The sequence below is a fragment of the Rhinolophus ferrumequinum genome, chromosome 6, assembly GCF_004115265.2.
Source record: "Rhinolophus ferrumequinum isolate MPI-CBG mRhiFer1 chromosome 6, mRhiFer1_v1.p, whole genome shotgun sequence".
NCBI lineage: Eukaryota > Metazoa > Chordata > Mammalia > Chiroptera > Rhinolophidae > Rhinolophus > Rhinolophus ferrumequinum.
The window spans coordinates 62385064-62397975 of record NC_046289.1 but is presented as its reverse complement, the minus strand read 5'-3'; the positions used below and the strand labels follow the sequence as shown (position 1 = coordinate 62397975).

Sequence of the window (12912 nt, the reverse complement as noted above, 5' to 3'; positions counted from 1 at the left end):
AGCATTTTTACCCCCTATACACTAAAACTTTGATAAACCAGAAGGTGCAAAGAAAATAGGGTTCTTTAAATTTAACTAAGTGAAAATTAGCCAGAAAATCCTTTCAACCTTCTTACTGAAAACTATCCACCTTTGATGATCTTGAAGTACCTCGACACTGAACACCAATGACTGTTCTACAGTCTCGAAGGTGAAGGAGAAGTAATGAGAGATGAGACTGAAGCTGTAAAGACCCTAGGCAATTAGAAATTGCTTCTTTTGACTAAATATCTAATTTGAGCTTGTTTTCTTGTCATCTGCTCCTCTCAAATATAAACAACATATTAAAAAAGGGGGAAAAATGCAAGACATTAGACATTTGGGTTACATAGGAGTTCTGAGAAATTAATGTTAATTAATTGATCACAAATGAAAAACCCAATCACGTGCATAAAAGTTCAGTGCCAGGCCCACGCCCTTTCCCCCTCATACCCTGTGGTACACCTTGGTAGAGCAGGCCCCTCGCAGAAAGGGCTCCCCGCCTTTGGTGCCCTCCCTGCCTGCTGGAGCTGCTCAAGCAGTGTTGATGCCCCAAACTCAGGCCTCTAGACCTTGCTTTGGGCAGGACTCATTGCCAGCCCATTCACTTTTATCGCTCTTTTCTTGATTCAGCATTCTCAACATTCTTAAACTGAAAACAAACTGGAAACTCTAAATGGTTATAAGACACTCAGACTACAGCAGGCCTATTTCTCAGTTTTGTCACTGCATCCTTTGGACCCATCTCAATGTATGTCCCAATTGTTGATGCCAGCACTCTACTGCTGAGACCTGGCCGAGGCCCCTTATGGTCCTTTATTTTTTTGTCTGCTTATCCAGGACTGTGCTAGTCCCAACATATTTAGATTTTAATCCCCATTTATATTTCCTTGCATTTGTGTAATCAAATATTACCTAGGCCTAGACAGTCCACTACTCTAATTTTTCTCAATTATAATAATTTGCTTTTGACTTATGCACCCCCAAAAGCAAAAATGAATTGATTTTTAATTCCATCATTTAAATCAAGGATAAAGGTACTAAATAAACCCAACTCTAGAGTCAATCCCTGTGGCTGATGGGTCCCCCATGGTATGCCACCTAACAAGACGTGGTGCAATATTTTCCACTCATTAATACATGTCTCATATACTGAATGAAAATATTTTACTAAGTTTCTGCCATCTAAGAGATTACCATTTATCTGCAAGACGTTCCACATAGTTTCTTAAAAACGAACTCTGTACAGAATTGTTTTAGTACAGATATTTCTAGGCTGCTTGAGGTTGAGGAACCTCTAACATTCTCACACACCAAAGCCATCCAGGATTCGGTACTGTTGGGGCAGTGCCCAAGGATGAAGGAGCAACAGAGCAGACATATGCACCATAACTGTATTTTCTACAAGAAACCTGGAGATCCCTATAAAAAATTGTCCAAATTCCTCCTCCTTTAGACAAGGCCTACCTCCCCTCACTCATGGTTACAGGATGGGATTAAAAACATTTGCTATATCAGCAAGGGGGGATGGAAGGAATTTTTATGAGTCCAGTTTGTAAGATTTCACACAGGCTCACAGATTTTTTTTTAAGAACCTGCACAGTCTGCATTTCATACCAAAGCCGCCTTTCTTGGCCATGCTATGCCAACCAAAGCTGCCTTGTGAAGTTCTGGTCTAGCAAAGGGTTAAGAGTGTGTTGGAGAACAAAGACTAGAGTCCAGCAATATTGTGAAAGCACTAGTGGTATAAAGCAGGGCCACGAACACTGTTTTGATGCCATGACACACCTCTTCGCAGAATCCTCAAGGGACTTCCAATTACTTATAACAAGGAAACGCCTCACACCTTATCTCCCGTTGTACCTATCTGAATTCTCTCTGACAAACTAGGCTTGGTGCACGTACACTTAACCTTGAAACCCACAGGCCACACCTGCTCCTAAATCCTAGAGCACCTATACTACTGACTGTTGTTTGTGCACCTAACAGAGAACATAAACCCTGACTGCAACTCCCGTACCATCTTCCCATGTCCCCGTACAGATCCCCACGTGGCGCAGGTTTAAGAGGTAGTTTGGTTAATTAGAAAAGAGTCATCCACACACATGAAATGCCAACCATTACGAATCTGCAGTGGTGCCATTTTATGATAACCAGGTTCCCTAATTCAATTCCTTCTTGCAAGACTCAGCATTAGCCAGAACTTACACTTGTAGAAAACATCATTCCCTTTGGATTTCTCGCCTTTACAGACACATTTGCTGTCAGGCACTTAGTGTATACATTTGTGTCTGTCCAATGTCTCTCCTAGATCACACACTTTAGACAGCCGAAATAATTTTTACCTCTCCCCACCACAACCTTCACTCAAACCCTAACAGACAACACAGAAATACAATATATAGATTTAGTTTAAGGTTGAAGGAAGGTTTAAGAGTTGAAAAGGCCTAGAAGCTATTTCTCTGAAATCACCCCGGGCACCCGGGCACCCCATATTCCCAGTGTTACACGTAGACCTCAAGAGAATGAAGTTCACCCCCACGGGTTTTCCCTGGCAGTTGCCCACAGAACCCCAATGGGAGAGATGGCAGGGCATTCCGAAACCTGACTGACTTGGGTGACTGGAGAAGGGTGAAATGAACACGGGGTTCTAGTCCCAAGTCTGCCATTATCATGGACAAAAAGCAATTATTTAACGTCTCCAAGCTTGTTTCCTCATCGGTAAAGCACGTAAGATCAATCGCCCATCGGCCTCACAGGACTGTTTTAAGAAACCACTCACTGAGAGAAACATTGTGAGAACAGTCTATAAACCAACGAGCAGGGTGATGTCAGTTTTCTCAGACCAACATCCCAGTTGCCCTTTGTCCTGCCTCCTCCTCTCCAGATGGCTGGGGGGCCACTAGGCTCATAAAATAAACAGAAAGGAAGGAAATGCACATGTGTCAAAGCCTCCAGGCCCCCTAGGGCCTTACCCTCCTCTTCCTCACTGCTTCCGGAAGGGCCATCGGGCAGTTTGGAGCGGCTGACCATCTTGTCACTGGTTGTGGCCATGGTGAGGAGAAAGGCATAGCCAAGAAACAAGGTCTTGTTGAGGGGCAAAGGCCCTGTCTGTTCTTCCAAGGCGGCGGGTTCACCCACGTTGTCTCCACTCTCACACGGGCTCACAAACTCCCCTGCCCCCGCCGCACCTGGGAAGGACAGAGGCAGTTACTAGATGGAACCACACCATTGCCTGGGCATCAGGACGGGCAGGCAATGTCCTGATGTAGTTTTCACCAAAGACTATTCCTGTGGCCAAAAACCTACGACAAAACTTAGAGAAATTTTATATATTTAAATTTTACAAAGTCATCACAATGTATATACACTGTTTTTATAAATGAAAATCAACTAATACTGCTTTTATATAGTCAAACCAAATATTTCTGAGGTCATCTGAAGAAAGAGGCTGTTCTAATACAAAGATTAGGTATGAGTGAAACTATTGGAAGCCTTCAGCCCCCTTTCTCTGCCCAGTGCTCTGATCTCCCCCAGGATATGTGATACTTTGAAGCAGCCTTAAAAAACAAAACCAAAACCAAACCCCACTTTTTTATTACCAAGCAATGTTCCCCAACATATAAACCCACCCTATGCCTGACCTTCACCAGAATGGTACATAAAATGCTTGGTAATAAAAATGTTTCTACATGTTGATGGAACCACATCCAAACAGCCTGCTCCAACTGTCCCAGTTCCCAGCACCTGGGGGTAGGGAAGTGAACCCGCCTGTCCAGGATTTCCAGAACACCCGTGTTAGGAGTGCACCCAGTAAGTCCTCAAGAGGAAAACAAATACCTGACTCGGAGAAGCTGAATCGTAGACTCATTAGGAGGCTAAGATGACAGACAGGTCATGCCTCCCTACAATAAAACCAGCAGCAAGAGAACGCGTGATACAGCATGTATAAGCATGGACTTCACAGTCAGACTGCCTGCGTTTGAATTGAGGATTACTGTGTCACCTGGGGAAAGTTAGCCAACGTTTCTGTACCTCAGATTCGTTAACTAGAAAATGAATTCCAGCGCCTATACCTCATAGGGATTATATGAGGTAATATGTATGAAGTGCCAAGTTACGTGCCTCACACACCCTGCAACACAGCAGAGGTGATACAGAGACGACACACAGGACACAGCAGGAGCGAGTGCCAGGACAACGTAACAAGTCACGAAGTCCCTCAGTTTGCCAGACTACGAGTGCTTCCTCAGGCACCCTCTGCATCCCAGATCGCACAGTGGCTGGGGTCACAGTAGAGACCCAGTAACCAATAGATGGATTGAACTCCTCTGTGACTGAGAAGCACGGGAGCCTGGAACAGGGTTGTTTGGGAGAAGCAAGGAGAGGGGAGATGTAGGCTGAGGTACTAGCTTTCCATAGGAAGTTTTAGAAAGCCAGGGGGCCCTGGGCACAGGAGAGAGGGGAGCAGAGCTCGTAGAGGTAGAAGATGGTGCTAGGTGAAGGAAGAGATCTAAGACAAATTTCACCTATTTTCAATCTGCGTAAAATTCAGTACTTCTCCTTTCCCTCCTAGAACCTACGCAGAAGTCAATCAATGATTCCAATGAAGACCTGGCCTCCTATCTCCCCACACTGCACTCTGCTGGCGGATGAGGACAGGGGGACGCAGAAAGCTGTCTGAATACCACCTGTGGGCTTGTACGGGCCCCCGACTCTGTAGCCAGGACAGACGGGCCATTGCCTCGTATCAGGTGCCATCTCTCCAGCAGCTGACCTCGCGTCCCACCATGGTCTGAGGGAGAATGAGGCAAAAGGGAGCACTCACCAGGTTTCACAGTGGCAGACTTCCGGCCTCTCTTAGCAGGGGACCGCTCCTCTTCAGAAGAGACAAGTTTTCTTTTGCCTGAGAGAACTCCCGTGGAAGCACGAGAGCTTTCTGTGACCTTCCGGGCCGGGGTTGTACTGCAGCTGCTGGAGGCAGTGGCGGTGGCAGGAGAGCTGATGTTACTGCGCCGCTTCCGTTTCCCTTCCACCAAATTGTCTGTGACAGGACAAGCCAAAGGCTGGTCAACTCCTGTGATCTAAGGCCCTGAACTCCAAGAAGCTGGGCACAACATGACTTAGATCCCACCACGACCTTTCCTCAATCTCCCATGGGGGCAGGAAGCCTCTTTTAAGGCCACCGTGTTTTCTGTTTCAGTCTCTGCCATGACTGAAATGTGTTTATTCCCCTATAGAACTGGGGAGGCCAGGAAAATCTGAGGACTTACTGTTGGGTCTGGGAAGGAAATAAAGATAGGCAGCAACTCCAGAAAATGACAGCTCGTTATCATCTCATGACCCACATAGGAATAGTGAGATTTAAGGAAGCATTTCTCATTGGTCTAGAAACCACTGTTCCCACCACAAGCAGGGCAGGGGCCCAGAGGCAGTTGTTCGGGAAGCAAAGGTCTCACCTAAGCTGATATCTGCTGCTTTGGTGAGCGGCGTGACTGCCTCATACGGGCCAAGGCCGTACTGCTCTCTCAGTCTGTTTCCTTGCTCCAGGGACAGGATGACAGCCATTCGCTTATACCACTTCCTTTGGCCTTCTTTTTCAATGCTGTAGTACAGCTCTCCAGACTCCTTCCGATGCCCTTTCACCACTCCTGTGTGGAAAAAACATAAAGCAACTTGTTGTTTTAGGCTGTCTAGCATCCACTCACAAAGGCTCTGCAGGGCAGACTAAGTCAGGGAATGAGGAGAGTCAATGGTGGGCTAAAGGCAGGATTTTAATAAAATCCCAGCAATCAATCGCACACACCACCACCACCTAGAGTATATGCAGCTGCTACTCAGACACTGGGACGTGGAAAGTTTCTCAGCAGAAGGAGCCCTTTAGTTATAAAATAAAGTTTCCTAAAGCGAACCTTTATGGGTTGTATGTGGTTCAAATGATTCTTGAAGTGAAATGGCATTTTCTTAATGCCACTGGTTTCTTTTTTTTTTTTTTAAAGATTTTATTGGGGAAGGGGAATAGGACTTTACGGGGGAACAGTGTGTACTTCAGGCCTTTTTCCCAAGTCAAGTTGTTGTCCTTTCAATCTTAGTTGTAGAGGGTGCCATTCAGCTTCAAGTTGTTGTCCTTTCAGTCCTAGTTGTGGAGGGCGCAGCTCAGCTCCAGGTCCAGTTGTCGTTGTTAGTTGCAGGGGGCGCAGCCCACCATCCCTTGCGGGAGTCCAACCGGCAACCTTGTGGTTGAGAGGACGCGCTCCAACCGAGCCATTCGGGAGGCAGCTCAGCTCAAGGTGCCGTGTTCAATCTTAGTTGCAGGGGGCAGAGCCCACCATCCCTTGTGGGACTCGAGGAATTGAACTGGCAACCTTGTGGGTGAGAGCCCACTGGCCCATGTGGGAATCGAACCAGCAGCCTTCGGAGTTAGGAGAATGGAGCTCTAACCTCCTGAGCCACCGGGGCCATTGGTTTTTTAATGATTCCATTGTTACTTAACTAATTCTTGGTTTCTTTGGAGACTGAGTGATAATTCTTAAGTTGTAGGTGAAAGATGACATCATTATAAGAGAAAGCATGTGTCTGTGTGTTTGTGTCTGCACAGCAATCAAAATATAGAGCAAAGAAAAAAAATAAATCCTGCCTCTCCTGCCCAATGGTCCCTCCCTATTACCTACTTCCCTGCTCTTGCTCTAATGCAGAACGTAAACATAAGGCCTTTAGATTAGAAGAAAGACAATGTGGAGTATCAAGAGAACTGGGCTAGAACTGAGGGGACCTGCATCTAGGCCTAATTCTGCTACCACCAAGCTGGGTGATTTGGGACAAGACCCATTTCCAATCCTGTGAAAAAGATAACACTCCTTTCCCTCTGTTAATCAATAAACAATTTACACACACACACACACCCCTATATATGAACACAACACATATATAAAACCAAGGCATTAATATAAACACTTTTTCATTCCTATAAACAGAAGGGTCCATTTGTTCTCTCCCATTAGCCTACGCGTGAATGAAGGGCTGAAAGAAACCCAGAAAGTAAGACACCAAGAAAAAAAATGCAGAGGAGAAAGCAGGCCTTGGTTCTCTCCTTACCCGCCCACAGAATCACTCCTTGCCCTGTTTCTCCATCTCCTGGCTTACACCTCTATCACCAAACTAAATCACAAAGACCCCTCGAAAGCACACAGAAGTCCATGGCCAACAACGTACTTGACCCCCATGAAGAGCTATTAAACTAGAAGCCGTCTAATGTTGCCATTAGTGCACAGCCTCAGCACATGACACACAGAATGTCTACCCCTTGATGTCGTAACTCACTCTGGGTACAGAATTGTCTCTCTGAGCTATGGCCAAATGCGGACTTTCAAGAGTGACTTTACACCTGAAAGAAGAACGAATGCTTTTCATACAAACTATGTAAGTCATGGGTCATAAAAGACCTCAATCCATGTGCCACTAAGTGATGCCACATAGAGCTAAGTGTTATCCAGAACTAAAGGTGAAGTGGCCCACTTAACAGTAAAATAAAGGGGCAAACAGCAACTACTCAGGAGTCCAAATCACTAGTCTGGAGAGACTTCAATAGAGAGGCATTTCTGAGCATCATATCCCACTCCATGTTCAGAAAAATCCTCAATGGATGATTTTAAATGTCGAATTCAATACAAGCATGTATCTCCAAATTAGTTCACAGAAAAGAGGCAATGTATTCAAAGAACTGGCACATAAAACAGTCATAACACAAATCCCTCACCATCACTAACTAGTACAGGGAACTGGCCACTTGGAAAAAAAAAATACCCACCAGTTTTCAAACTGGAGGGTACATGGTGGGTGCGCAGGCACATGCACGCACGTGCACGCACGCGCACACACACACACACACACACACACACACACACAGCACTACCAACTTCCTCCTAAGCAAAAACATCTCACTGTATCTGCCACACTCACTCACTCCGTTTCCGTCAAGGCAGGAAATTTAAAAGCCAGTGGTGAAAGAACAGAGAATGTTAAGGGAAAGACACTAACTTTGCAGGGGAGAAACCTGGACAACAAAACCTCACCCAAGTGACGCCCTGGGGATGTCACATACATGAGAAGGGCACTGAGCTTCTGCAGCATTCTTTTCAAAAACCCCGTAACTCCATTCTAATCAGGAGAAAACATCAGACAAACCCAAACTGAAGGATATTCTACAAAACACCTGACCAGTACTCCTCAAAAACTGTGAAGGTCATGAAAAACAAGGAAAGATTCAGAAACTGTCACAGATGAGAGGCGATCAAAGGACACATGAGGATTAAATGCAATGTGAAAATCCGGGATTGGATTCTGGAACAGAAAAAAACATGGACGAGCTGGCGAGATCCAAATGAAGCCAGGAATTTAGTTAATAGTGATGAGCCAAGGTTGATTTCTTAGTTCTAACAAACGTACCGTGCTAATGTAAGGCGTGAACAACAGAGAATGCTGGAAAGCTGGGAGAGGGACATACGGGAACTCGCTCTACTATCCGTGCCCTGTACTTGGCAAATTTTCTATGAACATAGAATGATTTCAAAATAACAAGTTTATTCAGAAATAAACAAGCAAAAAGGACAAGAAAAAAAAGCCACTGGTGAAAAGAACCAGTGTGCAGGAATAGAATCTCAGACAGAAGAGAGGACTGCAGCAGGCCACAGCAAAGCCCTGCAGACTGCTGCTTCTATTACCTGCACTGAAATACTCATCCTCCGAGAGGGCGGTCACTTCCGTGTCCAGCGGGATGGGGTCACACAGCAGAATGTCTTTGCCCAACACATCACACTCGTACCCATCATCAAAGAGCAACTTATACTTCCCAGCTCCAACATCTCGTGTGATTTTCCCAGAGTAAAAATAGCCGTTGGATGACCACTTGGCTACAACACGGAGCCCTACAAAGCTGTTCCCTGGAGAGGAGGCATCTAAGCCATCGGAAGGGCCTGCAGCCGCCTGGAAAGGAATCTCTGGGGAGTCACTTCGACGCAAAGCACCAGCACCCACGTCTGCTCGTCTGGTGGATTCTGGCATTCGGGGCACAATACGGGTGAAGGATTTATCGTCTGGCGATATGCTAGGTGAGATGTCCTCTATGCCCAAGGGGCCAGGCACAGCTGTTTCTCTAAAGAGAGATAAGAGACAGGAGAAGGCAGTAAGAATAAGAAGAGAGCAGTACTTAACCCAGCAAGTTCCCCACTCCTTTGTCCATGGGTCTGTCTCTTCAACCCATTCTCTGAAACCCCATCACAGGCACAGGCCTGGTCTGTCAGTGGCCTCACTCTGATCCCTGCCCGCTCCCCAGTCAGTGTGGGCCCCTCTTCTCCCTCCTGATACCCCACATACTCTGTAATCCCCTCTCTTCTCTCTACTCCCTTTTTTCCTAAAGTCATAGACTAAGTATATCTCACACTACCCGGGTACCTGGTTCCAGTGGTCCGAGAAGGCGGGCGGCCCCTTCGCCCGCGCCCACGAGGCGTGACTGGAGCCTTCCCTCCCTGTCTGATGCCAAGGCCTGCATCACCATCCTCCTCACACACTGGCGCCCCTGTCTGACTGACCCCTTTTCTAGGACTAGAGAATGAAGATAGGTTAGTCTGATGGCACCTGCTACTGGATTCTTTTCCCAAAGTCTCCCCTTGGTCCTCAGACTACATGCCAGGCCAACATGTGCCGGGCCTTCAGGGCAGCAGGAAGCTGGTCCACACACCCGCCACCAACGTATCAGCTGGGGAGTGGGAATGTAGGATAGTAAGTAAAGGACATCCTCCTCTATGCAAGCCTATTCCCTCCTGACAAAGCTTCCTACTGCTGCCCTCAAAAATAGCACACGCATTTCTGCCCTGCCCTCTCTTCTACTTCAGGCTCTGGACATCTGCAGAGGATAACAAAAAGCTAGGGGATGTGTCAAGTTGGGGCCACGACCCCAAACTTTCTGTATTCCCAACCAAAACACTTGTAGGCTGCAGAAAATTGGGGTGGCAGGAGCATGTGCCAGCATTCCCAAAGTCCCCTCACCTGTTTTTCTACGTTTCCTAAGGAAGCCTACCTCCCACAGGCTCCACCCTTCCTCCCAGGCAAACCCCAGACAGGAGAGGAATAAAAAGGAAGAAAAGGAGCTGGTTTATCCTAAATGGAGGATGGGGGATTTTCCCATTACTCCCCTTTTCTTGTGATATTTAAAATGTCAGCAACCCTGCCCCTGCGTGGCTCTCTCTCTGGAGACCCTGTCTGCACCTCGGTTTTCCTGGGCCTCCGCGGGAGCTGGGCAAGGCAAAATCTGCGGGTTCTGTCCCGCTGGTTTTCCCTTTGAGTGGTCCGGCTCCTCTCCCTGAGCTGCCACTGCTGTGCATGGCTGAGAGACTCGTCCCACTTGACGTCCGATGTAAGCTGGATGCCTTGGAGGAAAAGGAGCTGATATCCCCCAGGTCACCTGAGGAGCCTCCAGTCTTTGAAGGGGAAATTTCAGATTCACACTCCCGACACTCTACAACTGGCTCTTCAGTCTCCTGCAAGGAAGAAATGGATACAAAAGCTAAAGGAAAACACAATAACATAACATGAATGTGATGGTTGGAAAATCCTAGAGATGGCAAGAAATTTCAATTCAGAAAGGTGGGAATCAGGACAGAATTGTCTGGAGTACTGGAAATGTTCTATATCCTGTTTTAAGTAGTGTTACATGTAATTGTCAAAAGCCACTGAAATGAACATTTAAGACGTGTGCATTCTACAGAGAATACATTACATCTCAATAAAAAATACAATAAATAAAAGTGGTATTAGATTGGGAAGTAAGAAGCCTCTATCCTGAGCTTTTAAATTATCTTTTTACTGGACAAGTTCACCACCTTGTCCAGTGGCTACTGAGAAACCAGCAAGGATTCTAAGCCAGAGGACAGAGGAAACTCCCTGTCTGAGAGAAGACAGGTTAGGAGGCAGGTAGTCAGAGGAGGAAAGTGGCACCTGATTAGCAGTGGGTAGCATTGCATGTTTTTGAGATTAGGTATTTTATATTTCCTTTCAATAAGTGACCAAGGAAATAAAAATTACAGGCCAAAAATAGGCTAAAAAGTAGTATCACCATTTAGAAAAATGAAAACCAAAAAGATAATAATAAGAATATATGAATTTTGAGTATCTACAGAGGACAGGAATGTCAAACTGACTTTCTCTCACATGCCTATATTGATGGATTGATGGTGGTTGCCCAGAGCCGGTTCTCAGTAGCCCTCCGAGGCTAATTCCCAGGCTTAGTGGCAAACGGTTCTACAACCAATCATCAACGTTCTCTATGGGCAGAGGACTGAGCAATGACATGATAGGGGCTGCACATCTGCCTTCCTGCTATACATGGTTCATGCATTACTGTGCTAATTGTCGGAAAAAATCTGGAGAAGTATAAGATAAACTCGGAAGAATTTACAATCTCTCTGGGAGAAACCATTCAAAACACACACCCACCCACCCACCCACCCAAATAATGCTATAAGATGAATAAATGAATATTCTAGACCATTTGTTTCTTGAAAAATCCCTCCTTTAGAATCTATAAAGTCATTTTCTCTTCCTTTCATTCTTCCTCTTTTGCTACTTCTATTTGTACTTGTTTTTGGGGTTCCTCTTTTTCCACTTATTCCTTGAAAACTGGTATTTCCCAAGACTCTGTTCTCATTCCTTTTCTCACACTTCCATGCGTTCCCTAGCCAGTCTTTCCAGATTCATCCCTGCCTACCAACAATACAATGCTCACTCAGCTCCAAACTCTTGGATACAAATGCCTACGAAATCCTTCCCCTTGGGTGTACCGACGACGTCTGAAATTTAACCCATCCAACACTCAATCTGTCATCGTCTGTCCATTTCCTTGCCTTCAGTGAATGGATCCTGGCTATCCCCAGCACACCTCACGTCCTCTGCAGCTCTCTCTAGCAGAGGCCAGTTTTTCTCAACCAAATTTCAATGCAGAGCCTGGAGACGAAAGGCCCCTTTACTCCCCATCACCACTGACAGACCAGTTCTCTCTCCCCACCTCCTGCTCTTAACAAACCACTACCGGCCATTCTGTTAAACTTGCCTCTCCCCGCCCGTGTTACTCACCGACATCCTCCCAATCACCCCCTCTCAGGCATGAACACTTTAACTCCCGGTTCCCAGCTTCCCTTCCCTCCCCATCTATTCTTCTGTTGTCACTCTCTGTGGCTTACATCCATCAGATGACACACCCAGCAACTCCCAAGTATCCCGATCTAATTATCTTCTCCTCTACTCTACCTCATCCATCTGTTAGCAGGGTCAGTAACAGAAACTGCGCCACCTCCAAAAATCTCGATCATAAACATGCCATTCTCCAATCGCCATCGCCTATCATCCATTTTGCCTGCTCTCACTGGATCTGAGTCAGCATAATCTGCCAAGGTCATCTGACTGAAACAGGTGTTGTGAGCCCAGAACTTAAGTTAATTCCTTTTCCTGGACATGACAAATGTGTAGGGGGTGGCAAGGCCTGCTTAGAGGCCTGGGACTCCAGGCTGTGTTTCAGTGGGAGAGTCGGCCCTAAAAGCAGAAGCTACACCTGCCTTTACAACTGTCCAGCAATAGAAGCCATTGCTTTTATGATTAAAAGCCATTGCTTCTAGGCCCAGGCTCCAGGTTAGCCTGGTAAGATCTTTTTAATGTATTTGCTTACTTGTTTTCCTGTGTGTCTCTCCTACTAGACTACAGAGGCCACATTAAGAAAGAAACCACAACCATCTTTTTTCCTGGCTATATTCCCAAAATCTAGCATAGTACGTTCCACAAAAGAGACCCTCAGTAAATATTTACTGAATGAAGGATCTTCTCCTTCAAACTGTGTCCTATTTATAT

The 12912-nt window shown here is 46.1% G+C and overlaps 1 protein-coding gene across 5 annotated transcripts in view; it reads right to left on the bottom strand.

Annotated features, from left to right (window-relative positions):
* TP53BP1 (tumor protein p53 binding protein 1) overlaps window positions 1-12912 on the bottom strand; it is an 88536-nt gene that overhangs the window by 2764 nt on the left and 72860 nt on the right. For 4 of the 5 annotated variants that reach the window (XM_033107876.1, XM_033107877.1, XM_033107875.1 and 1 more), the window contains 6 exons: window positions 10282-10553; window positions 9469-9618; window positions 8739-9169; window positions 5478-5669; window positions 4847-5062; window positions 2994-3209 (listed from right to left, as the gene is read on the bottom strand). In XM_033107876.1, coding sequence (XP_032963767.1) covers window positions 2994-3209; window positions 4847-5062; window positions 5478-5669; window positions 8739-9169; window positions 9469-9618; window positions 10282-10553 — 1477 coding nt within the window. The remainder of the gene's footprint in view (window positions 1-2993; window positions 3210-4846; window positions 5063-5477; window positions 5670-8738; window positions 9170-9468; window positions 9619-10281; window positions 10554-12912) is intronic. The other variant, XM_033107878.1, reaches the window with a different exon arrangement.